This window comes from Camponotus floridanus, unplaced genomic scaffold, assembly GCF_003227725.1.
Source record: "Camponotus floridanus strain SB8 unplaced genomic scaffold, Cflo_v7.5 scaffold13, whole genome shotgun sequence".
NCBI lineage: Eukaryota > Metazoa > Arthropoda > Insecta > Hymenoptera > Formicidae > Camponotus > Camponotus floridanus.
In genome coordinates this window covers 1612192-1639136 of record NW_020229248.1, presented here as the reverse complement: position 1 = coordinate 1639136, position 26945 = coordinate 1612192, and the positions used below count along the sequence as shown (strand labels likewise).

The 26945-nt window shown below is 26.6% G+C and overlaps 1 protein-coding gene across 3 annotated transcripts; it reads right to left on the bottom strand.

Moving 5' to 3' along the window:
• Positions 1 to 409: 409 nt before the first annotated feature.
• On the bottom strand, positions 410 to 23631 carry LOC105255061 (neuropeptides capa receptor). 3 transcript variants are annotated; one of them, XM_025406033.1, is made up of 7 exons: positions 23511 to 23631; positions 22864 to 23427; positions 11342 to 11432; positions 10291 to 10490; positions 6264 to 6506; positions 1232 to 1574; positions 739 to 976 (listed from the first exon to the last, which is right to left on the bottom strand). In XM_025406033.1, exons 2-7 carry the CDS (start codon positions 23138 to 23140, stop codon positions 739 to 741), a joined length of 1392 nt encoding a protein of 463 aa, XP_025261818.1. In that variant the 5' UTR covers positions 23141 to 23427; positions 23511 to 23631. The 3 variants fall into 3 exon arrangements, with proteins under 3 accessions (XP_019884280.1, XP_019884279.1, XP_025261818.1); XM_020028721.2 differs by lacking the exon at positions 6264 to 6506 and having other exon boundaries at positions 410 to 976; positions 23511 to 23629; XM_020028720.2 differs by lacking the exon at positions 23511 to 23631 and having other exon boundaries at positions 410 to 976; positions 22864 to 23140.
• Positions 23632 to 26945: the final 3314 nt, after the last annotated feature.

Below are 26945 nucleotides of genomic sequence, written 5' to 3'. Positions count from 1 at the left end.
CAATTATTATTGCTTAAGGTCGCAAGCGTTTGTTAATATATCCTTTATTTTCTCATTATCCTCATTTCTTTCAGTCTTTTGCATTTAAAACATACATTTGTTTATATGTTCTTATTATTTATTCTATTATCTAGTTGAATGTTTTAAATCTCATCTTATAACTCGATCTCGCCATTCGTACATTTTCTTTATTATAAGTTTGTGTATGAAGCGCGCATATTAAATTAATTCCGCGCCGCGAAGTTTGATTAACTCTGCGACATCTTTATTCGATTGCATATTGTAATCCGGAATATATATATACATACATATATATATATATATATATATATATATATATGTATGTATGTATGTATGTATATATATATATATATATATATATATGTATGTATGTATATATATATTCCGGATTACAATAAATAACTGTTTTCAATCTCTGCAACCTTCGTATTATTTTCCACGGACACTTGATAATTTTACTTCGGCAAAGCATCATTTTTCACAAGAAATCCTATTTCTCCGATATGTTTTTTCGATGGGAATATCACGATATATCCTTCTCCAATAATCATCCTTTTGCGCGGGATAATGCACGTTCTCCGTTAATCTGCACATCAGTCAACCCCTGCTTTGTATGCAGGAACGACGCAGTAGTTTTTTATTCAATCCGAGCAGTGTTCTTTATGATTCTTGCGCTATAATATATTTCTTTCTTTTTGCATTAAAATAAGCCGAGAATCAGATACACGTTTCATTTGCCATAGCCATTTGTACGATGCCATCCTTCGTTTTTTCGCTCGATAAATACTTAGTCCTACCGTTACTCGAATGCACGAGAAATGATGATCTCCTCGCATCAGGACTAAGGATGTTACAGGATTTCTCCGTGCCACAATGACTCGTCTCGTCATCTTCGTCATCGAAATGTAATCTCGTTGGTGATCGAAGTAATTCGTTCACGTGCAACATGTTGCAACTGAAAATAAGCAAAAATTACAATTATTTAAATTAATTAATTAATTGAGATTATTTGATATTAAGATGAGTCAGCAAGTGTTAGAATCAAGCTTCAAAATTATGAATGTAGGAAACATGATAATTTTAGACTTAAAATTTAAACAATTTTTATTAAAGATTTCAAGAACATTTGTAAAAAATCGAAAAATTTTGCTCGATGAACAAAGTTGATGATAATAGGATTAATATGGTAAATTGCTATACGTGTGCTTACTTAATGTTACGCTGATAATGTATGCTTCTTACACGGATCAGCTGGGATCCCCTTCTGGATCCGCAACCGCATACCGTACTATCTCTCATGCTGCTGAGATCGTCCCTCGTAATGATGGGGCTGGTCGGCGTGCAACAAAGTGTTTTCTTGAATGCCATCCTGTACTTGGCGCTCATCACGTTGTACAGGATCGGGTTCACGGTTGTACTGAAGTAATATAAGCAACCGCCCAGCGGATATAACCATTCGTTAATGTCGTCGAAGGCCGATACCTGATACACGTACAATAAGCGCTGAGCGTGGAAGGGTGCCCAGCAGATAAAAAATGTTATCACGACCGCACCTGTAGAATAAAACTATCGATATCTTTCGTTGTGGCTGCGAGATGGGAAAAATGCACGAAGAACATCGTACGGAGAATTATTAAAAATAATATAAAAACTACTGCTATCGATCTTGTAATTTACATTGAATTCTCTAATTTATAAATTTAATTTTCAACATCGACACAATTATCTCAGTCTAATAAATAATCTAATAAAAATTTAAATTAAATGTTTATTAAAGTGAGATTTCTTTTAATTCCATGAAATTTTAATGTGAAAATAAGAGCGCTTCTCTTTCAAGCGATTTAACTCGCTAAAATTATTACTCGGAAGGATTTTCAATGAATCTGACAAGTCGAAATTATAAAAATACCGTAATAAAAATACATTGATTTTTGTTTCATGATATTTGCTTATTTATACTGTTCCTATAATTTAAAAGTAGCGATATGCTCAAAGAAATATTGGAAACAAAAAGAATTTAATTCTTGATCGCCATCTCCTTGGTATTCCATATCAAATAAAAAATAAGTAGGGTCAGATTTAGAATTATATATTGTAGATTCAGTGGTTCAGACAGAATTCAGAATATATATATATGCATAATAAGCGAACATAAAAAAACTACAGTCATGATATTGAGAAAGAAATTGATAGGAAAACAATATATGTGTATATATTGTAAAAAAATATGTATATATATATATATATATATATATATATATATATTTCTACATACACATATGTAGACCTATATAGACATTTTTACATAGTACTAACACCGAACTTTTTCTTAAGGACAGATTCCTTAGAACATTTTAAGATGAAAATTCTAATAAAAAATATCAAAGTTATAATAATTTTTAAACGGGAAGCGATTACTTATATCTCTATAACAGAGGAGATTTCGCGTGCTTAGGCTTAGGCGACAAAATGACAAAAATGCTCCTATGATGGAGGTCTTTTTTATGATATTATGATTATCATATAAATTTACAATAACATTATCATTATATATTTTCCCGCTTCTCTACGCATTGCATTACATTTTTTTAGAAATAATGGACGCAAGAATTAAAAGTGTAAAAATGATTCAAATAAATATTTGCAACATGTTTCAACTTCAACTGTCAAAGTGTCGATCAATAATCATGAAGGTGTCTACTATGCTACGCTGTGGGAGACGAATAAATTATAATAGAATTAGATTTGATATTTATTTATTTAACATAGTTTTAAAATATTTTGGAATGTATTGAATAAAATAGAAATTGCAATCGTATTAATAAAAAGTATTTAAATTAGTAATTAGAAATTAAATATATTTAATAAATTTTAATTATAAATTAAAATAAGTAGCATAGTAGACAAAAGTTCGGTTTTAGTTACACTCTGAATATGTTATATTTATATGTATATTATATACATATGTGTGTGTATATTAAGCATATTTGTGATAGATATCGTAGAAAGAACTTGGCTCATTTTAATATGGATTTTGGACTCTCTGTATGAAATTGAATCATCTCTTAGTAGAGAGTTTCAGTGTTAAAGATTAAAGATTAAAAATTTCAAGATTAAAAATTTCATAGAAACACGAAAAACTCTTCCATTCATTTTTAAAATATATGAATATAAGTTTATTGATTCCGAAGGTATACCGATATTGTTAATCGTGTTTATAAAAAAATGCCTCCAATTATTTATTCTTTTTTCGTTATGACATCTCTCTGATAAACGTTTAAGAAATTCTCAAAAATTTATATAATTCTCTAGTTGTATTTATTTACAATTAAAAACCTATTATTTTTGAAAAAAGATTGTATGTAAATTATTTTTTACGGATTTTCTATATCAAGATAGATTTTATTTTTTTTCATAATTGATAAATGACAAACTCTTTCTTTATTCAAATAAATTTAATTAAAAAAATATATTCTTAGTGCTTTTGAACAATACTCGTAGGAGGAGGGGAAAGTCGATTGCTGACTTATTTCCTATTTTAAATACACCAAACATCTCAGTGATAACATTCGTATCTTCTTAGCATATCAGTGATATTAGTATATTTGCTTAGTATATTAGTATATTTGCTAATATCTCTTGTGAAATCAGTAAGAGGATCATGTAAAAACAACTTCTAATGAGTATCAAGCAATCAAAATTATGTTATTATTACTCCTTTTCCATTATTCGCTAAAAATTGATAAACACAATACATGGATGATGAACTATACGTCAAAATGTTTCTAAAATAGATCAAGTTTTAAACGATACTTTCGTACGACAAACTCTTTCGTGCATTTGTATAATTTATTACATCTCGTCGAGCTTGAATATCTTGTAAACGATATTATGTTGCCATAAATCAACGAATTTACAATACATAAAATCAAGGAAATGCGGAATCGAAGCAACTCGATGATTAATCGATACAACGTGCAAACTTTTCTCTTATCTTCATGGAAATGTTCAGCATAATATATATATAATATTTATAAGCGTGATATATACATAGAATAAATACACATAAGCGGATGATATTGATATAGAAGGAGTGTTGAAAATGTATAATACATAGAATATGGAAGTGGTTCCTTATATAAATGTGTGCAAATCGAAAATATAGAATAAAATTTTTTTTATACAAGATCTTATTTTCAAAAACATTAATGTTAAAGATCTGTTGAATATATGGAAATAGTTTATATTAAAAATAATCGAAAAATTGTCTTTAATTACAAAATAATATTGTAGGAATTTGAAGCAGTGAGAGATTTGGGAACACATTATTATTAATCCATATATCTTTAATTCGTCGAGTAACAAATTGTATACGATAAAAAAAAGCAATATTTTTAATAATTTGTAAATTAATGAAACAAATGTATTATCAAAACCTGTTGCATTACTTTGATCCATACCAAGTCATTGTCCGAAACAAATACGAATAGAAATTGTAATTTGATTTTACATTTTCGATTTACATTTGCATGAGAAAATTTCCTTTACTTATATTATTATTTCCGATACACTCTCTATAATTGGGATACACTTTGTATAATTGGGATTCTTAGGGAAAAAGGTGATGCTTATGCAAAATTTGAAAACTTTTTCTTCTGTGGAATAATGAAATTAAGAAACAAATTTAACGATTTAATCCTCCCTAATTTTAATTAATATTTAAAAAATAAATTTTGTATTAAGCAAAACAATGTATAACTTAATTTATTATTAATATATTTATAAATAATATTATAATAAATTTCATTGATAATATATAATAAATAATATTAATATATTTAATATATTATATATTATCAATAAAAATTATTTGTTTTTTACGTGTATAATTATTTATCTTTCGCATGCTTTATTAGTCAAATATACTTATACAAAAATTGTATATTTTAAAGTTTTTTAATATTTATATTTATTACTTCGATAAGCCATATCTTCTCTTTAAATACATTTGATGAGAATCTGAAGATATTTGAAATTTTTTTTCGTTTCTTCGCAATTAATAATGTTTTATCCTTTCATAAAAAACTTTATAAAAAAAAGAATTATAGAATTTTTCTATAAATATAAGGAATACTACAAGTATATATATTAAACGCCGTACTGAGTATATTTAAAGTCGTCTTTTTCGGAATAAATAAAACAAAAGCAAGCAACTAGTTACGTTATAGTAACTTTTAAAAAGAACAAATATATATCATTGAAGATTACAAATATCGATTTTAAATTATATCGATTATATGTCAAGGAATATGCAAATACAAAAGATGATGATTTTCGTACAAAGAAAAAACAAGGTATCAAAATGCTTAACTTGAAGTTAACAAAGAGTTAAACCGTTGATAATATGTTTATTGTGCGAGGCTGACGTGAAGTCAGATTAACTTTGCTAACAATGCAGATTATTGGAATATCATCTAAAACTATGTCATTGCATAGATGACTGAACTCTAACATCTTCCGTCACGGAACGCTTGCGCGAAAATGAATATCACACGGTTACCTCCTGGAATTTTGACATGTTCTAATCTCACTAATGAAAATGTATTCACGATATAACTCCTTGTAATGTATATGCTCAAAAAAGTTAATAAACTAGTATAGAAGTTTAAACAAATTTCTTCCAAAGCGAAAGAAAAGGATACAATCTCTCAAATAGAAATATTTTTAAAAAGATCAATTGGAAATATCTTTCGTAAAAAGCAGAATACTTATTTAAATATAACTTTTTTTTATATTTTATATATGAGCAATTATAAATCTTAACTTTAAAGAGATATATCCATATATCAGAAAAAAGTTGTAAATGTGCATGCCATGCAATATTTAAAAAGCAACGTTGTTTTAAAAATAATCCATAATCGTTTCGCATCGAGTTTAATTGACTCTTCAATTCCGTTCTCCGTAATAAACGATATTAGTAATAAACAAATCGACAGTGATGCAAAATTTTATCGTGTGTGATTTATAAAGCACAAGGATATGCAATGAAGCATTGCGAAAGCTCGAGAATATAAAATGAACTGCGATCGGAATAAAATACAGCGCGATGCAATAAATTCTATGAGGTATGTTGCAGCTTATGTAAGTGTATGTGTTTACATTTTCCTGTACGTAATACATAGCTCTATGTGTGCATTTGTATGTGCGTGCATGTGAGTGATCCGAAAAAGACAGAAATTTACTGAGCATTCGGATGATGGCTTTTCGTGATTGAGCCTGCCTCGTTTCTCCGTGAACAGAGCCCTCGATGCTATGCCCGAGGCCGTTGCTTTGTATTCGGAGACCCATTCTCACATAGAGCACCGCTATAGACAGCATCGGCACGAGAAAGAATATGAGGCAGCTGAGCTCGTAAAGAGGAAACTTGGGCATGTTGGGCAGCAACATGGCACACATCGCTGATTCCTCAGAATAGCGACCGGATCCTACAAACAGATGCGAGAAACGCGTCTTGTCTCTTAATTTGCAGCATGAGATTATTTTATTTTCTTGTACTTTTTTCTGTAAACTCCATAAGAATAAATTACAATAATTATTAGTTAATATAATTTGCGAATATTTACGAATCAATTATATGTAAATTTTTATAATTTTTTTATTCAATATACATTTTATAATTTTAAATTTTGGCTATTTTATTAGCATGAGATGCAAAAATTTTTGAATATTTTTTTTATATTATCCATGATTGAGAGAATATTTATTGATATTAAGTTTTATTAATATAATTTAATATACCGATGAGAGAATAACTTTTTGATAAAGTTTATATTTCAATGACATGAATGAATAAGTGGTTTCAAGATTAAGTAATTATATGTATATAAATAGCCATAATTTATTGGAAAGTTCTTATCTATTGAATATTAAAGAATATATTGGTTTTATTAATTTAATATTCTGAATCCCATATATAAATTCTCTTGCAAATTGAGAGAATTTTATTATAATCTCTTAACTATATATTACAGTTATCGGATTAAAAAGTTTACATCCTATCAATACAGAAATGTTAAAACATATTCTGACTAATCAATTCGCGATTGAATATATACATTTTATCCGTGCAGTTGCATAAAACGTATTTAAATATATTTTAAATGGGGTTCATTAAATGTACAATTTGAAGCAATAATTCATACTTTTTACAATCACATGTATAACACGTGGAGATAAACAAAAGTTGTTTTTGCGATTAAACATGCATAAACATTTATATTTATATATAAATATATTCAGTTTAAATATTGATTATGATTGAATATTCTTAATTTAAATTAAATATTTTTAGAAAAGCTTTTATTAATAAAATAGGTAGAAAAGTATATTAATGCATCACTATATATGTTTTATCTTCTTGAAATAAAAAATTTATTTGTTTTTTATATTAAACAAAAAATTAATTACTTTTTTTTGTTTCTCGTATATTAAATAGCGTCTGATTGCATCAAATGTAAAATAGAACATTAATATAAATGGATCGTAAGATCCAACGAGCAACAACGCATTTCAAACGTACTGAAATTCATACACGTTGAAATTATGAATCGCTATAATTTAAGACGATGTATTTTAGCACATCAGTGAAGTTCGCAATAAATATTAAATCCTGTACAAAGAGACGTGTATGTTTATTGTGTTCTTGACGAATGCTATCACTGTTATAATTCTTTTATGAAAATGTTGCGAGAATATAAAATATATGAAAAAGAAGAAGAGGGAAACATTAGTTATTTTTAATTATTTTTTAACAATACAGTGTTAAAGTGTAGTATTCAATCCGCGATCGTAGAATTATTACAAACATTAGAATGAAGAGTAATGTATATTTGTTTAACGAAGCGAATTAAACACGACAAATTGCATTAATACAAAGAACACACGTTTGCGAGATTTATTGTTTCGATGGAATATCTTTTGCGGGATAAACGTCAGATTTATATATTCCCCGCAGGTCGGATGTAAATTTCTAGCGCCGCAATTGGTCGATAATTAGATTTTGGTAAATGACCCGTTATCATTCCTGATAATAAATGCTGTAGAAGGCCTCTCGTTATACGATGTAATTACAGCTGCACATACACTTAGTATTATCGTCATGTGCGGTATCAATTTCTCATTGAATTTCCAAACGGCACTTGATATTATCATGTTACTGCACATGACACGTCTGTAAAAGAGCTTGTATTTTACAAAAGATAAATATCAATCATATTATTTATTTTTTTCCGAAAGAAAATCGAGTGGAAAATAGGAAAAATCTTGCTGTAGCATAATTTTTAACTTAATTTCTATATAAGAAATTGAATTTTGTTAACTTGCAATTAACTTTAATAAAAATTACAATGAATAGATATATTAAAAAAATTAAATTAAATTTTAATTATAATTAAATAACAAAATATATAAAATAGAAAAAAAATATATAAAATAGAAAAAAATATGTGTGTAATAGAAATTATTTTCAATTATTCTAAAAAATAAAATTTAGAAGCAATCTCTAATTTTGAGAATAAAGGATATATATCTTTATAAAATATTTTTCTGTCGAATTTTTTGAAATTTGCTTTTTATAGTTCATGTGCGCTATTGTAGAAATTGGAAAATACACGCAGTATCATAAATGGCGATACCGATTGCATTGATCCGCGACCAAAAATCTGCGGTGAAATGGTCCATTCGACAATATTCCCGTGTGATAATATGGGTGTTCTGTACTTCTATACTTCTACATATTACAGTGTATCCGGAGAAATGATCATTTCCACAATATAAAATCCATAATGTGCACTCATGAATATAATCATCGAAATAATTGCAGCAAAACGCGATTGTGCCGCAAAATTGAAATGTGTACAAAGTTTCTATAAAAAGAATACTTTTTTTATTTTTTAATGCTGTTATCTTCTTTTTTTAAGATTACAAGTTTTCGATAATAAACTTTTAAAAATATTTAGCCTTCTCTCTCTGTTTCAAAGAAAATATATTTCTTATTTAATATTTTACCTTAATTTTAGGTATGGTTTTATCATATTTTTTTATTTTTTATTTTAATTACAAAATTTTGTAAAATAAACTTAATAAAATGCTAATATGTAGGAAGCAATAAAACCACTTAAAATAAATTTTTTAATTATCAAGAATAAAACTTGATGAATGTCACTTTAATATATATTTTTCCTCTATTATTTTAATAAATAAAATATAAAAGATATAAAAGAAATTAATGTAAAGAGAAAGACTAACAATTTGAAATACATAAAATATAAATTTTTAGACTTCAAATTTACTTTAAAAAGCTTTATTTTTTTCTATTTTACATATATCAAATTCTATTTTATTTCTTTATTTTATAATTTTTGGATTGACATATTTTTTAAGAATATTCCTTATAATTTATTTAAAATAAAATTTCTAAAAATAATTTTCCCGTTATTTAATATTTTTTTATATTAGAAGCATTTATTTTGTATAAAAAAATAAAATTATCGATTCATTATTTTTCTTCGTTGTATCTATGATTATTCAAATTACAGAACCGATGAAAAATGTGTCGTTTAATTAGACGAGCATGCATTTCAAATGAATTTACTCGTGATAGCGCGCAAATGTGCTTACAAAATAGAACGACCATAATTACATGCAAATGGTAAACGTGTTGCGTTCATGCATTTATTTAGTTCTTTTTTCCTCAAACAATTTTTGCACAATGTTTAATGTCCATAATTGCCTTGTATATATCTTTAAAAAAATAAGAAACACAAATTTCTTTCGTCGAAAATATATATTAGCTTTACCTACTTTCTTTTCTTCTTATATTTCTAGTTATTTTTTTAAGTACAAAATGAGAAAGCTATCGAAATTTTGAAGAGAATCGTCTTAAACATTTGAGAAGTAATCTTATCTATATATATAACAATTGATATAAGAACTAGATTAAATTGTTCTTGTCAAAGAACTAAGAAATATCATAAAATGTATGTTGTGTTACTGACTTATTTTTTTATAAAAATAAGAATTTCAGAAAGTAATCTTCTTAAAAGTAATCTTCTTAAATGATTCGATTATCATACTAGGTAAAAATTATTATCTTTTAAATATTTGTGTCGTATCTGCAACGACTTATATTATTGTCTTGTAAAAATCTAAAACTTATATTCGAGCACGATTGAATAAGTAGATTGGCTATTAACACAAGAGACCACTCACTTGGCGGGTATTCGATGTAATTAACGGAGGTATAAACGGCGAAGGGCAGAGCGAAGATAAGAGCCAGTAACCATGCGCCTATTATGAAGCGCACAGGTCGTTTAAGTCCGCTCATCACATATAAATGCAAGGGGTGGCATATTGCTAAGTACCGCTCCAACGAAAACACCATTATCGTTAATACTGATACGTAAGATGACCTTGAAAGAAATGCACAAATAATTTTATATAAATGTAAATATAATTCTACAATTTTTCGCGAAATAATTATGCAAAGTGCTTATAAAACTATCAGAGAGTCTTCGATAAAACAATTATTAATGTTAGATTTTATATTTGATTATATTCTCTATGATATATATTTCTGTATTCTTACTTGCTTAAATTTGAAAATTTTCTGCACTTTTTCATATTTAAAGAATATATTTTACTAAAGTTCATGAAATTTTAAAATATAAATTATACAAAGCATTGGTTAAATTTTATTATTATATAGGTTTCTCTCTCTCTCTCTCTCTCTCTCTCTCTCTCTCTCTCTCTTTCTCTTAAATAAAGGCATCTGCAATAGAGAAAATATGAAGAGCACAAATTTCCCTTTTATGAAAGGGAAGTTTGTGCAATATATTTGCATAATTGTTGCAAGATCTGTACTTCTCTTACGCAAGCGTTTCTCAAAACATGTTACGTGTAACCTAAATGCAAAATAATGGATTAACTACTATTATTTGTAGCTTTAAAAGCTGCATCTTGTAATATGTATTTCACGATTATATTAGCATTATACATTTTGTTTGCAAATCCTTTACATATTTTGAGTTTAAATCTTTCCAATAGAATACAATTTTGTAACTAAAACTTATAAGCAAAATTTATTTATGCAATTGCTATTTATGATTTTTAAAATTCATTTTTCTTCGAATAACAAAAATATAAATTACCAATTGTGTTAGAAATTATAATCTAAAATTTCAAAAGCTGATTTTTTAAGTAGTCTGTCTTTTATGTTTTCATGATTTATTTTATTTAGCAACATTTTTTTGTTCTAACTTACATTTCTGAGACGTATGCTCGGATTTTGCATAAACCTACTCCGAGTGTCCATGGATATTGTTGCCAAAATACGCTCAACTCATTGGGTAGTCCTGGAAGTAAAAAAAATTGTATGCATACTAATTATTATATTTGTTGAATTAATTCTCGAAATAATGATATTATCAATATATATATAAATATTTATTGACAAATTAACAAAAATACATTAATATTATATAAAAATCAGTTAATATGTTTAATTTAATTTGTTATGGTCACTAATTTATAAAAATTGTATTTCTAAAAAAGCCGAAACAAAGTATCTTTATCAATATGCAAAAGATGCAAAATGTCCAAATAGAAAAATGCCAAATAATGTAAAAGCCAAGGGGATTTCTCAAATGGGATTTTTTTGCTAAAGATAAGTGTAGATATAATTATAAATAAATGATCACAATGAATTATGTAAGTGCACTAATAATTGGCAAATTAGGTATTCAATCATTATAACATAATGTGCAAAAAATTCACGATCAATTAGTACTTACAATTAAAATAACTTCCATTACAATTCAAGCATTAATTAATTCGTTATAAATCAGTGTTCTTGAAATTTATAACTGCTCTAATTTTAATTTCTTCTAGCAGAAGTCCTTATTATTAAGCTACTAAAAATTTAAAGAAATAAAGTCTGAAATAAAAAAAGGAAATTAAAGTGTCATCTATTGCGATTTAAAGACAAACTCTTCTCTTGTGTGCATTCTTGTTAATTACAAAAAAATTGGAAACTGAATCTCTTTATGATAGATGAAAAATCTAGCGTTATTTATTTTTCTTGTGATAACAACAACAACTGAACGAAACTCCAATAGTAAATCTGTTTACAAGCGACGCAGCAATTGCCTGTCACCGCAAATGATTTTATAACTTGTTATGCGTTATTTGTGTCTGGCAACATCTTCGGATACTTCTTATACTTTTTTCACTTTTTTACACTTTTTTCTTGCTAACGCACCTACTTCATGTTGTTTATTATTACAACATTATTACACATGTTAGATTATTGCATTTAAAATGTTGATTTTACATTAAAATTAAATGTTATATATAATTTAACATTTTTTAAATATTGTTATCCATGAGATGTAATTATTTTATAACAAAATATTAAAAAAATTTTAAGTCAGAATAAGTTTATAATATGAAAAATTTAGAAATTTATGTAACGTTATTTCATTATTTTACGGTCGAGAACGGTGGTATAAAAATTATCTAAAAAATTTTATATTGAAGGAAAAATAATGATAAGAAAATAACATTAGCTAAAGAATCAATTTGTGTAGGAAAAAATATCCTTTAAAAAAGTGACGAAAATTGTTTTCCTGTCTTTCTAGGGAGTCTTGTTTGTATTTTATTTTTCGGAGATTATTAAAAAATTGTATGTATATGTGTGTTTGTGTGACGTAAAATCAATATTCATATATAATGTAACACAGATTAATATAGTACATACATATATGTAGCGAGATGCATAATTTATTATTTATTTCTAGCAAAGAATAAATCGTCATATCAAATGTACGAAAAAATTGACAATGTTTATAAACTAAAGTAATACCTATATTTAATATGTATTATCTAACGTTATTAACTTTAGATCTCATTCACTTCGCAAGTCAATGTATCGATGGTTCTGACATAATGCTTACAAATCCTAAAGGTGCTCATCAATTATGTAAGACACATAGCGCGTGGTGAAGGGGTTCTTTTTAGAACTTTACTCCTGTATCTGATAGTCCTAAACCGCAATCTAATATCGTAAAATTTCGATACAGTTCGACGATAAAAGCTTTAGCTTTCAGCAACCGGAACTATAATATCGTGCCATTAAATCTTTGGTCAAGTCTTAATACACTCTATATATGAGTGGCCCAGATACTAAATGATACAAGTTCTAAATTCGATTTTGAGTTATTAGTAGATTTGAGAATGCGATTTGTAGACAATGCGATCTATCATGAATCAGTATAACTACACTGAAATCATCTGTTTTCAAGATTAATTAGCATAGTTAAATCATTTATATGTGTATTTATGTTAAAAGCAAACGCACACACACAAAAATCTTTATTTTTCAAACTTTTTTTCGGATTTGTATCATTTGGCATCTAAGTACATAAGCCGATGGTATCTATGTGTGTTATCTACCGCTCATTTTCGATAGATAATCTTTATTCTAGTTACTATAGTTACTATTTTCAGTACACGGATACTTTTAATATGTCATTAGGTAAAATAAACAAATCAGTATAACATCCAAAGATTCTCGAATTATTTTAGGATATTTGAAACTTATAAATTAATTTAACATTTTGCACTTTTTAGTAATACATTATAATTATTTTTTAATAAGAAATTAACTTTAAATCATGTTTTATTTCTGTTTAGTTTTATTTTCAATCAAAAATTTATGATACATAATATTTATGATATTATAATTTGCACTGGAGATTTTATCGAAGCACAAATGAAAAAAAAATGATGAAACCCAATAAATATTGTTTGCATAGATCAAGTATGTTGGTTTTATTGGGTTTCGTCCGCAATCACTTGGGATACTAGCCCGTGCAATCGGATGCCGATACGTTACAAAATCACTGTAAATCGTAATTAATCGAAATTCCGACATAATAGTCGCGCGGAAGTCGTTTATTTCATTCGACTTCAAAGATCACAAAACTCATTAACTCACTATTGATATTGAGTACGTGACGAATCCTCAAATCATTCGATAGAACGTGTTCCTGCATATACATTGGCTTTCATTATAGGCACGCTATAATTCCTTATTAATCCATAATGGGACAGATGGAAAGATTTGTACTTGAGAAGTTCGAAATTTAAAATTGATCACTCAAGGATTTGTGTCATATGAATATAAATGCATAATCTTCAAATTCGATAAACAATATACTTATTGTTTAATAGTCTTTTTTATATTTTTTTCGCACTGTTTCATATTGCACTTGAGAAGTATTGTGTAAGAGAAGAGAAAACTATGGATTCGTTAATTATGCAATACTTGTGCATTTCACTAACAAGACAAATAGCTTTCTCTTCCTTTTTCCCCCGATTTTTAATTAAATTTTTAATTAATTTCTGCAATCCTAAATATTCTCTCATTACATCAAATATTATCGCGATCAGAAAAATTCTTTGCGCGAAAGCGCAATCACTTCATCACAAAATCAGAATTTTTTCTCTCGAGGAAAAGTAGCTTGTTAGATACGAAGTATTTCAAGCTTTTTTTTCTCTTATTTTCTTGGCAATCTGATATATGATCAATGAAGGGAGAAATGTAACATATAGGGTATCTGACAGATTTGACGAATACTTTCTATTAATATCACAGAATTTTGTAGTTAAAAAAATTTGTTCTTTCTTTATTATAATTCATAACTGAAGAATAATTTCTTGGATACAAGATATATAATTTTTATAACAGAAACGAAAGCGAATAGTTTAAGACATATCCTGTATATTTCTCAGGAATACGGAAGTTTTATCGAGCATAACTGAACAAGGTTATCATCAAGATCCTAGACATTTTATACATGTACGTATTCATACGAAACGAGCTTCTTACATTTAGATAAGCAGTACTGCTCTTCTAGAACATTATATTTTATTTGCTATTATATTTTATTTGCCATTATATTTTATTTGTCTATCCTAGTATTCACAGTTTTCAAAATGTACTGATACGCGGATTGAGCACGACCCGATTCTTAATCTCCGCGATAAACTTATCTCAGGATATCCATTTTGACTGTAATCTCTAGAGTCATTAAAAAAGTTTCGCTCCCGTAAGTTAGTCTGTTAAGTACGTCGCGAGTAATATAAAATATATATCGTGAGCATTTAATATAAATTCCAGTTACTTTATTATAGTGTTTATTTTTTACTTTTATAAGAAGAAAACATTTTTAAAAAAGGAAAGATAAAAATATAGAATTTTATATATCAGACTAAAAAATAATTAATTTATGATTATAATTTATGACTATATAATTTATATGATTATATAAAAGTAATAAGATAGTTATATAAAAGTATACATATTTTATTAATATTGATTTGTGCCATTATTATATATATATTTAATGATTAGAGTTGCTAAAATAATTTTTTGCAGAAATTTTTCACTCCGTTTGATATTAAATGATGCGATAGCGTCGGGACGCCAAGTATATAAAAAGCAACTACCATGATTATGTACATGGCATATTGTCGAGACGCTAGTGAAGTAATAAAGTAGCTCATTTAGAATTCTCATGTTAAACGTGTTTCCAATTAAAGTATCTTTGAAATGAAATTGTAATAAAAAATCTAACAGCACTATTTTCGCATAATTTTGATGTAAGCTTGCAATTAGTTCGAATAAAATTAATAATTATTCTCGAGTTTTTGAGATCTAGCCCATGAAGAAGTAATTATTCTTTTTATTTTAAATTTTATTTCAGTTTTACACATACACATACACACACATGTAAAACATGATAAAACGTAAAACTTTGTGGCTCAAAGTCACTCATATACAAGACTTATTAAGATACGAGATAGAAATGTAAAAATAGGATTTGCTGTGAAATTTAAGGCAAAACATTAATATTTGTCATAAAGCATATTTGTAATAAGAATTGTAAATTACCGTTTTGTTACGATAAATATTTACATAATAATTATATCTTTAAGGATTATTATACTTTTCTTATATTTGAATATATTTTGCATCATGATTAATATTCGATCGAGTGATTTAAATAATGAAGTCCGACGGCTTTTGAACGACAGCAACGATTTATTAATAATTCATATTAGTATATTTTCTTTCAAATATTTTAACCTTAATATTACATGAGATTGTAATTTTGAATAATCTTCTTAAAATATAAGATTTTAGCTCAATGTTAAAACAAACGTTAATTTCATTTATTAATAAGTGAAAGTTTATGCAAATTCAATGTTCGAATATGGACTGATAAAAATTCAATAATATATTATAACATGTTTATATATGGATATTATATTACATTTAAGCACAAATAGATCTTCATAACGTTAAAAAATATAGTAAAAATATATTAGCTTGAGAAGCTTTATAATTTTATAAAAATTTATAATTCCTCTTTATTAACTCAAAATGAGAAAAAGAGCTCCATATGGATTTGCAATTTTCCGCGCGAAATAAGATCCATCTCTCAGTGCTCTTTTGATGCGAGATCTATAAAATTTTATGGTGCCACATGGATTTAACTTTTCGCGTACAGTAAAATCTACTCTATATACTATATAGTATATAGTATATTCCTTATTTTCGGTGCAACGAGTATATAGTTGTATATTTCCACATAACTTTTTACAGGAAACAAAATAATTCCCCATTGCGCGATGATTTTAAATTAAAGAAGAATAGTAAAAAAAGGAATGGCTTTTAAGCATCAGACAGTAATATGAATTTCACTTCACGTTAAAAGTTAAAAAATTGAATTGATTAAAGCTCGATCAATAGCCTTTTTTTTATCATTGCTAAAGGATTCCCTCTTTTATCTTGTCTAGTAATCATATGATGTCGCCTATAATGGTGCCTTTTCTCCTATACTCTTTGGTATCTCATACATATGTATTACAATGATAATTTGACAAGGACAAGTTAGTTCGATTTTCGCGACAAAAAGGAAATTGACTCTCATTTTTTAAATTATCCAGACTGTTAGCGTCGAAAATAAGTATTCTTCTCTTTCGTTGTGTTTGATATCTGACGATTGAAGTAGGTACAATTTTCGCGCAAAGTGATACATATATGACAATTGATTCTTATTTTTTTTCAATTGCGGAATTTGCAATTTGTTAACCATATTTTTACAAGCAAATGTAGCATATAAGTGCAACAAATTTGAGAATTGGCTTGACAATTTAAAAGAAGGAGAAAACTTATGAGCGGAGAAATCTTGAGGGAGAGATAAGTTTTATTTTATTTGTAAATTATTTTTTATTAATCGTGTGTATCTCTCTACTTTTTATCTATTTTCACATATATATATATATATATATATATATATATATATATATATACAGGATGTCCCACCTAGAAGTGACTACCCCCTTTTATCTTTTAAACTAAGAGAGATAGACCATAACAAATATATATGAAATTAAATGGCTTTAACTGAACTTTATTGTGAGTATAGTGGTTGATTACAAAATTTATCTGTATTAAAGAACGGAGAGATATACATAATTTTTTTATAATAATGTAGATATTTTAATATAATAAAAGTTGTAGCGCTGTTTGAAACGAATATAACGATGTATGATTTAATGTAAATATTTTACATATTATACGAGATTTTCCGGCTTGAAATATCGCGGGCGACGTCCACCATTTCATTTTCGGCCCTGCGATATAGCCAACTTCTGACTGAGTATCATGATTAAATGACAATATGACATATGTCAACCTCTAATGCACGAGTCAGAAGTTGGCTATATCGCAGGGCCGAAAATGAAATGGTGGATGTCGCCCGCGATATTTCAAGCCGGAAAATCTCGTATAATATGTAAAATATTTACATTAAATCATACATCGTTATATTCGTTTTAAACAGCGCTACAACTTTTATTATATCAAAATATCTACATTATTATAAAAAAATTATACATATCTCTCCGTTCTTTAATACAGATAAATTTTGTAATCAACCACTATACTCACAATAAAGTTCAGTTAAAGCCATTTAATTTCATATATATTTGTTATAGTCTATCTCTTTTAGTTTAAAAGATAAAAAGGAGTGGCCACTTCTAGGTGGGGCATCCTGTATATATATATATAATGTCTCGATATACTCGAAATGTCTAGTACATTCAATGCAATTCAATTGTTCAATTGCGTATCGGTTAATAAAGTGTGATATGTTAAAGTGTGATACGTTGAAACGTTTTTGTTTTTAGTAATAATATTTTACAAACTGTAATACATTTTCGTTACTACAATAATACAATATCTTCAATTGTCATTGATGGTTAGCGATGAAGTTCATTTTTGAAATTTCCCCAAAAAAGTAAACAAATAGCGTTAAACCCGGAGAATATGAGCTAACCACAAAATTTATCCACCACGTTCAATCCATCGATTAGGGAATTGTCTGTATAATACATGACGTGCTTGTGCATAATGCGCAGAATAACTGGTACCAACATTGTTGGGTTTAATAAAATAGATTTTCTAACAAAAGTAGTATATATTTTTTAAATAAAAAAATATAAAATACTTCTGTCTTGTCAATGATCAATCAATGAAATACGACTCAATTATATTAATATCGATTACTACAGATTCATTATATTAATTCATTATATTAATATTGCTTAATTACTTAAATTTCGTGGCTACTGATAATCCGTCTAATAAAACTCATATATTTTTTGCTGATTATTAATGCATATTTTTTAAGTTTATTTTTCTGTGATTTGTAAATATATTTTTATCAGTGAATAAAACAAATCTAAAAATTAAATTTATCATGAGTAATTAACAACAATCAAAGGCATGTGAAAATCATATAATGCTGAAACATTTCAATCTGTATCGCTTTATTTTTTAATCAATTATATTATATATTTGCATTGATCATAATGGATAACATTTCAAATATTATTAATAATTAAAAATATCTGAATAATAATTATTTTCAATTTTGATTCTATATAATATTTTTTATCACATTTTTAATCATTGTTTTTAATCATTTGTCATTTCGAATTTTGGAATAAAACGTTATATCCCTTTTAAAAAATTTAAGACAATTTTCGTTGAAAAATAAAGATAGTAAAAATTTACCAAATTATAAGTTCTTTTTAATGCGATTTTTGTTTAATATATTTTTTCATATAGTAAACAATTATGAATAGTTTATGAATAATTAAAAGTAGTCACATGTTAAGTAACTTATTCTGTATAACTTAATTTTTTGTTTTTTTTATTACATTTTTATTTGTTGTATACAAATTTAAATACTATTGTATGTATTTGATATGTTTTTTTCGGTATTTTTATTGGATAAAAATGTATTTGCATTAGTCATATATTTGAAAAATTCATGAAGTACGAAGGCGAATGGTAGATCAGATAGAACCATCATAAGATATATCAGTTGCATTAGAATCGAATAATATTTGAAACTTCGAACTTTGCTATCTGTCGGAGAAAATGCTCAGTACTCGAGAAAAACAAAGGATGCGATAAAATTCGAATTCGATATTGGCTGCATGACTTTAATTACGATATACCGGATTATTTATACATATTTCTTATCTGCAAGCTTTTATCGTATTTTATTATTGACGGATATTACACTGTAATAATAATGAAGAAAAAATATCGATTTATTGTATGACAAAAAAATATTTCGATATATGCATAATTTGAAGAGATCGGCAAATTATAGAAATTAAAAATAATATTATTTTGGCTAGAATATACATTATAAATATGCGGACACACACACACACACACACACATTGGAATTACAAATAATAAACTCGTAAGGTCTGTATCTTCGTTAATCTTTGTCAAGATCTCGGTTAATCGATTTTATAAAACTGTCAGATCAAACTTTTGCTTGTTGTTCATCCTTCAAGAATATTACAGTGTCAAAATAAATAAAATAAATGTACTTGTAGAAAGAAAATCACTCTTTGTTGTACGTTTCAGAAATCAGATTTATGAAATTCCCTGATATTATCGTTGCTCTTTATTAAATAATGGTTTCGCAATATTAGGGTATTTGATCTTTAATCATTGTTGTAAGCCTGACAGATTCAGGATCCATTAATTTCTTTTAGTATTATAGTATAGTATTATACTAGACCTTATGAAGTAAAAATATCAGCGAAATCTTAAGATTTTTATGGGAAGTAATAGAAATAGTACAATGTGTAATATAAAAAATCAGAAATTTGAAAAAAAAAATAATATTATATAATCACATTTCTATGTATTAATTTCGATATTTAGCAACTATCTCATAATATCGTGATATTTTTATACATTATTTTTGTAAAGTCGATGATTGAACTTTTCATTTTTCACTCCAAGTTTTATTATATTAACTTATTCAATAAATACAAATGTACAAATCAATGTACATAATTAATATAATGATACAACAAAGGCGTTCAATTAATAAATAAAAAATGGAAATAAAATTAACTTTTTTTCAAGACTCGATAAATAAAGAGATAAAAATTATTCTATTAGAGAGATGTGTGTATATGTGTATATGTCCATGTACATATCGTGTATTTTCATTTATTTCGGAGATCAGAAAAATCACGGGATGAAAGTAATATCCTCTTGTTATATTTATGTTTTCATTAAATGACGAAACAATCTAAGCAATATCTGGATTGTTCGTCGTAATCAGGCATGTAATCCTGACAAATGGAGTATTTAAAATGCTGTACGTCGCAACCGTGGAGAATATAAAAGCAAAACGAAGACATTTTACCGAAGATTGTGCTGGCGGCTTATTTATCGTAAAAGAGTCTGGTAACTGATGCCAGTGTCTGAGATTGTCTGATAAAAGTGTAAGTTTTCATACAAATGAGGGAAATGTTCTTTGATCAATTATGAAAGTTTTTATAGAAATAATAATAAAAAATATAATATCGTATATCAGATAAGTTTACTCGTAGTAAATTTTTATGATTCGCGATGTTCATTGTTGTCAATATCAGTAAATGTGAGGATATTAATTTACACAAGATGTATTAAATCCGAAAATTTATATATATATATATATATATATATATATATATAATATATATATATTATGTCTGATATAAAAAAACATAACAAAGAAAGGGAAATATAATGAAAAACTGAATGCATGCTGTTTCTAGTAATAAACTTAAGAAAAACGAATTTTCTAAATCTAATTTATCATTTTCTAGTAATTGGTACAAAAATACAAATCTACCCATTGAATTTTTATGCTGATTTGCAATATTGCACGCCAAAAAGTAGAAAAATTAATCCTCGACATATAACAGCGGTTCTTCAGGTCTGTAAAGTTAACACTCCGAAATACAAATATTTACAAAATTGATATGATGAAATTTGTTTAATTTTTTTATTTGTTTTTAATTTTTTTGTAAAATAAACAAGAAACAATTGTCTAATAAATGTGGATAATCGAATGACATATCAATTTTGTAAAAATTTGCATTTTGAAATGCCAACTTCATTGATCTCAATTCCTCAGTCATATGATCAACGAGTGATGAATAGATTGCGGTGCTGTATATACCCTCATTATCATATCACACACGGGATTCATCATGACTATTATCACTAGGGCGATGAGACAATGTAATAGTTAGTAACTTTGTTTCATATGACCCAATATATACATGTCTACTCTTCAGCCGTCCAAAGCATGCTAGTCGCAACATTCTCAATAGCTGATTAAATTAATCATCACTGGCTAAAGTGAACTCATTGCATGTATAATTATTTCGATCAAAGTGACGTAAACAAAATGATGCAAATTGGTGATGATAGACGAATGTAAAATCAAACAAATTATGCCATAAAGCAAACTTTTATTACAAAATAAATGATAATTATAATTAACAATTCACGCACACATATACATATACATGTTTATCTATGTACTTTATTTTGAAAGTTCGGTATAAACATGATTTCGGTATAAACACTAATTAAATGATGCGATTACGATAATTAAATTGGCAAATAATTATTCCATTATAATGCAAAGTTTATGGCTAATTAGTTGAAAATGATAATGGAACGATAATTATGCGGTTAATAAAATGTAATAATAAATTGACAAATAATTATTTTATCAATTTTACTAATTATTTTAATAATTTATCAATTTTGCTTAAATTTTGAAACACACAAAATGACTGGGATAAATACAATAGAAAACTTGATTGAAAATTAAGACAGAAACATCTACATATCGATTTGAAATCGAATCACGCATTTTTGCAAATGCTATTTTTGCCATATACGGATACAGTCAAATAAAATAAAATGAGATAAGTTAGATACGATATGAAGTAGAGATTTTACGATAAATCGAGGGCTTGGAATAATTTAAGACTAAGTCGCGAAAAGAGTAAATTTTTAAGAAGAAACTTCAATTTGCTTATTCACGATCCATAATTAGTATTAATATACTCTTATTCGAGAGAAGGAGAGAAAGATTTTATCAGGATCTTTTCTTTCTTCTGAAAAATTTATTTAATAATTTGATTTTAATATAACATTTTTAACCTAAAAAGACATATCGTAATTTAAACAAAGAAATTGCATTATGTTATATATTAAAAATCATTAAATCAATAAATTTAATCAGTAAATTTTTTAGAAGAAAGAAAAAATTTTTAATATAATATTTTTAAACAAAACAATTACAGAATATATAAACTTGTATAAGGACTCACCGAGAATCAAGAGAAGCAGATCAGATATTGCTAGATTGAACAGATAATAATTGGTAGCGGTTTGCATGACGGGATTTCGTCTGATCACAATGCAGGTAACCACGTTGCCGAATACTCCGGTGACAAAGATCATGACGTAGACGAGGGTGATCGGCAAGACAAGTTTTAACGGTAGATGTTTCGGACCCCAGATCGATTTTACATAATCGGACTCGTTCAGATTCATCAACTCCGTAATATTGTCGATAATCATGAGATATCGGCCCGAAAATTCCATAATTTACGCGTTTCATTAGCCCGATCGACCGTTTTTTCCAGTCAATAGCGTTGCCGGTCGCTCTATTGAATTAGTCTTTCGTCATCATGCGATTCTGTGAAATTATCCTGGATATGATGATTTGTTCTTTCTTTTCTTAACAATCATTATTTCTCATTTTATAAAATTCTTATCTCGAGCAACGCGCACAGAAACTTTACACATTTCATTTCCTCGATTCCCAACGACGATTTATGTCGATTCGAATATCGCGCGAACGTTGAACCACTAACCATTGTTTTTTTCTCCTAAAATAAATTTTACTAAAAATTAATTTTAATAGCGCCAATATTTTATAAGAATTTTATTTAGATTAGCTCGTTTATTTTACCGAAGAAGTTACGAGATACGCGGGATGAAAAGTGCTCCACTCAACAGACTGTGAACAAGTGACGCTCTCGGAGCGCTCCAGTCTTCGCTGTCGGACCACGCGCCCATCCACTACGCATCCAGCCCTTAACTTTAACCCCTTCGAGAGAGAACGCTGCGCCACTCGTCCAATAGTATCCTGCTAATTGCTCGATGCATGCAAAATATTCCAAATATTCGACGCATATTGTTTTAACGACGCGGTACTTTGTAATAATCCTAGTTGAATGTAATATTGGAGCGATTTATTTTATAATCAGATAATTAATTAAATTTACTCCAAAAATTCTATACACAGTGATGATTCATTATGTTAGCAGTATAATTAAGAAGTGAATCTATACAAAAAAGTAATAAATTGAAAACGTACAATATAATCCATAGGAAATTTTTATAGGAAATTGATTCTTTAATAAATTGAGTTTGAAAATTGAGAAATATTGGTAATATTTCTTCGTTTTGAGCTTATATAACTTTCATTGAATCACATATTCATGACTTTTTCACTTCACAGAGATTTAATAACAATAAAATATTTTATTTAGGAAAGTGTGTGTGAAAAGAATTTAATGTTCTTTTATATTAAGAACATGACTTTTTTGTAATTTTTGCAATTTTTTTTATTTTCTAAATAAAATATATTAATATTCACATAATTTAATAGTCGTTATTGAGATAGATTGGATAATTATATTTCGCAAGATAGTTAAAAATTATTCCAACTTAAAGTGTAACAAAAAAATATTTTTAAAAATACTTTTAAAAATAAAAATGTTTTTTAAGCTAAAAATTTAAATTAAAAATTTCTTAATTTTTCAAATCGAAAATTTCTTGCATATGAAAACTCGAAAAAAAAATTTATTTTATATTCAACTAATTTTTTTTATTTAAAATAAATATATAAATAAATAAATATAATTTTTTTTATTTAAGGAATTTTCCAATTTTACTTTATCTATTTTAATCACAAATAATAAGCCACTTGATATATTATTATAAAGACAGCTTGATTTCTTTTATGCGTGTTTGATTCAACGAAAATACGAAAACTTTAAAATATATTCATAACTTTTAATATATATTTCAGTTGAAGTTAAATAGAGAATGATTGTATCACTCATGTACACAATCCCTATGCGTAATATAACTTTTCTAAAAGTTTTATATTTTGTGAAATCGTGAATGATATATCGAATATTCTTTATAACATTTTAGTAAGATCTTTATTCAAATAAAATTTTTATTCAGAAAAATAATTGGAGATGCAGATTTAAAAAAAAAATTTTATTCGTTGTGAATTTTTTATTCGCCTTTGGCATAAAATTCATTTAATTTTTCTCCTAAAATTTCTAAAAAATTAAATATATTGATCTTCGTTTTTAATAAAACATTAAACGATCTGATGTCACTTACATTCGCAAACTATCCATCTTATTTGTTACACATAAAATTAATCCTTTCAATGTGGGAACTTGTTCATTAAAGTGGATTAAGAATATGCAAAAAACTGTTTCATAAATTTATAAAATAATAATACATATTATAATTTTCGAGACTAAATGAGAATTTATTATTAAATTTTCAAAATTTAAAATCCAATGTGATGAACAAAAAACATGAAAATATGTATAAAAGAAATTTTGACTCATTACATAAAAATAAGAATTATCGAATTTTTTAAATTTAAAATAATAAATAAGTAAATTAGCATATTAATAATATTTTGTTGCCTCCATAGTAGTTGAGTTAAAATAATTTTATGATCTCAGAATATGTCACAAAAAGGATTTTGTATTTGCCAAAAATCTTTTTATTCTTTTTCAAAATTTTTAAATTATGTGCATACGTAGGCACACATATACTTCCCCCTCTCATATACTTCTTCATACACAAGAAATATTTAAAATATAATTTTTTTCATAGCGCATATGCGTCAACCACACTAGAAGTCCATTTCTCTTGATACATGACATATATACGTCATCCACACTGAAGGGGTTAATTCTTGATAGCAACCAAGTCCTTTACAAATACCTTAAAACATTATTTTATTTATATCTTAAAAATTATTTTATTTATTACCTTAAATTAAATTTAATAATTGATAAAACTTCTGTAGAAAGCACTGCCACAAAAATGAAGAATTATAATAATCTGATGCAATTTTATGTTACGTACAAATTTTTGTAACGCTTATAATTAGTAAATAAAGTAAAATATATTCAATATAAATAAATCATATTTGTAAATCATATCTGTTAGTATTGTATATAAAAGTTCTTAATTTGATGAGGTAAATTTTTGCTTTTTACTTTGCGTTGTTTTATTTTAAACCGCTTTGCTAGATATATTACATTATATATTTTATATAATATATTTATATACTCATATTTTGTTAGCGAAGTACTTTTCTATCTGTGTGCAAAGACCACATTCGTCATTTTACTCGAATAGCGTACATATAATTTACTGAACTGTAGGCGTACTATTACACGTGTGTGTATGTGTGTGTGTGTTGTAATCATGTTATACATCATATTTCATAACGCTTATTGCTGGAATGACTTCGCAGATATAACCGACATTTTGCCTTTCATGCAAGCAACTGCGTATGTTTGCAAATTACCATCCAGTCTATTAATAAGCATGTCATTTGACGAATTTATATTGGTATGTAAATATGAAGTTTAGACCTGTACATGACACCAGAACTGTGTGTTTTCAAATATTGACTTTGATCTTGACCTACATCTTACAATTAGATGTAATCAGAGATCTTTTCGTGACACATCCAATGTACGTGTTAATTATAAAAATGTGATAATTAATTATTTTGTAAGTCATTTTATATTAAATATAACTTTTAGATACATGATGTTCTTTGTTCTTGTAACCACATTTTATAAAAAAATTATATTTATATTTATAATGTACTAAAGTTATGAAATTGCCGAATAAGAAACTGAGATTTTCATATTTTTTATCTCTCTTACGATTAAAAATTATTAATTTCATTTTAGGAATATTATTTTTGCCAATTTTATGTATCTTTACTACATTTTTTTGTAGTTTTTAATGTTAAATATATTAAAAAATTGTATTTTATTTTTAAAATAACTTATTTTTGCAATATATATTATAAATTTATCTTACATATATTATATATATTGAATTGTGTTCAATTCAATAGGTATCTTTCTCTCTGATATCTTTATCTTTTATTTTATATAAAAGTATCTAAACTCTCGAAATACATAAAACTTTATTTGCTAAGAAAAAAAATGTTTTCACATGTAAATAAAAATGTTCTATTGAAAAAAATATTTTATTTCTCGTATGAAATGCTACTCTATCTTTAACAACTTGTAAAATTACACTAGAAATATTAAAAATGCGA

Bases quoted from the DNA above. Each gene is read 5' to 3' on its own strand.
- LOC105255061 (XM_025406033.1), bottom strand. From the start codon at position 23,140: ATGGAATTTTCGGGCCGATATCTCATGATTATCGACAATATTACGGAG. The intron at 11,433-22,863 runs GTGAGTCCTTAT...TTTTACTTCCAG, and splicing joins TCTGCTTCTCTTGATTCTCG to GACTACCCAATGAGTTGAGC. The intron at 977-1,231 runs GTAAGCACACGT...GCTTATTTTCAG, and splicing joins CATTATCAGCGTAACATTAA to TTGCAACATGTTGCACGTGA.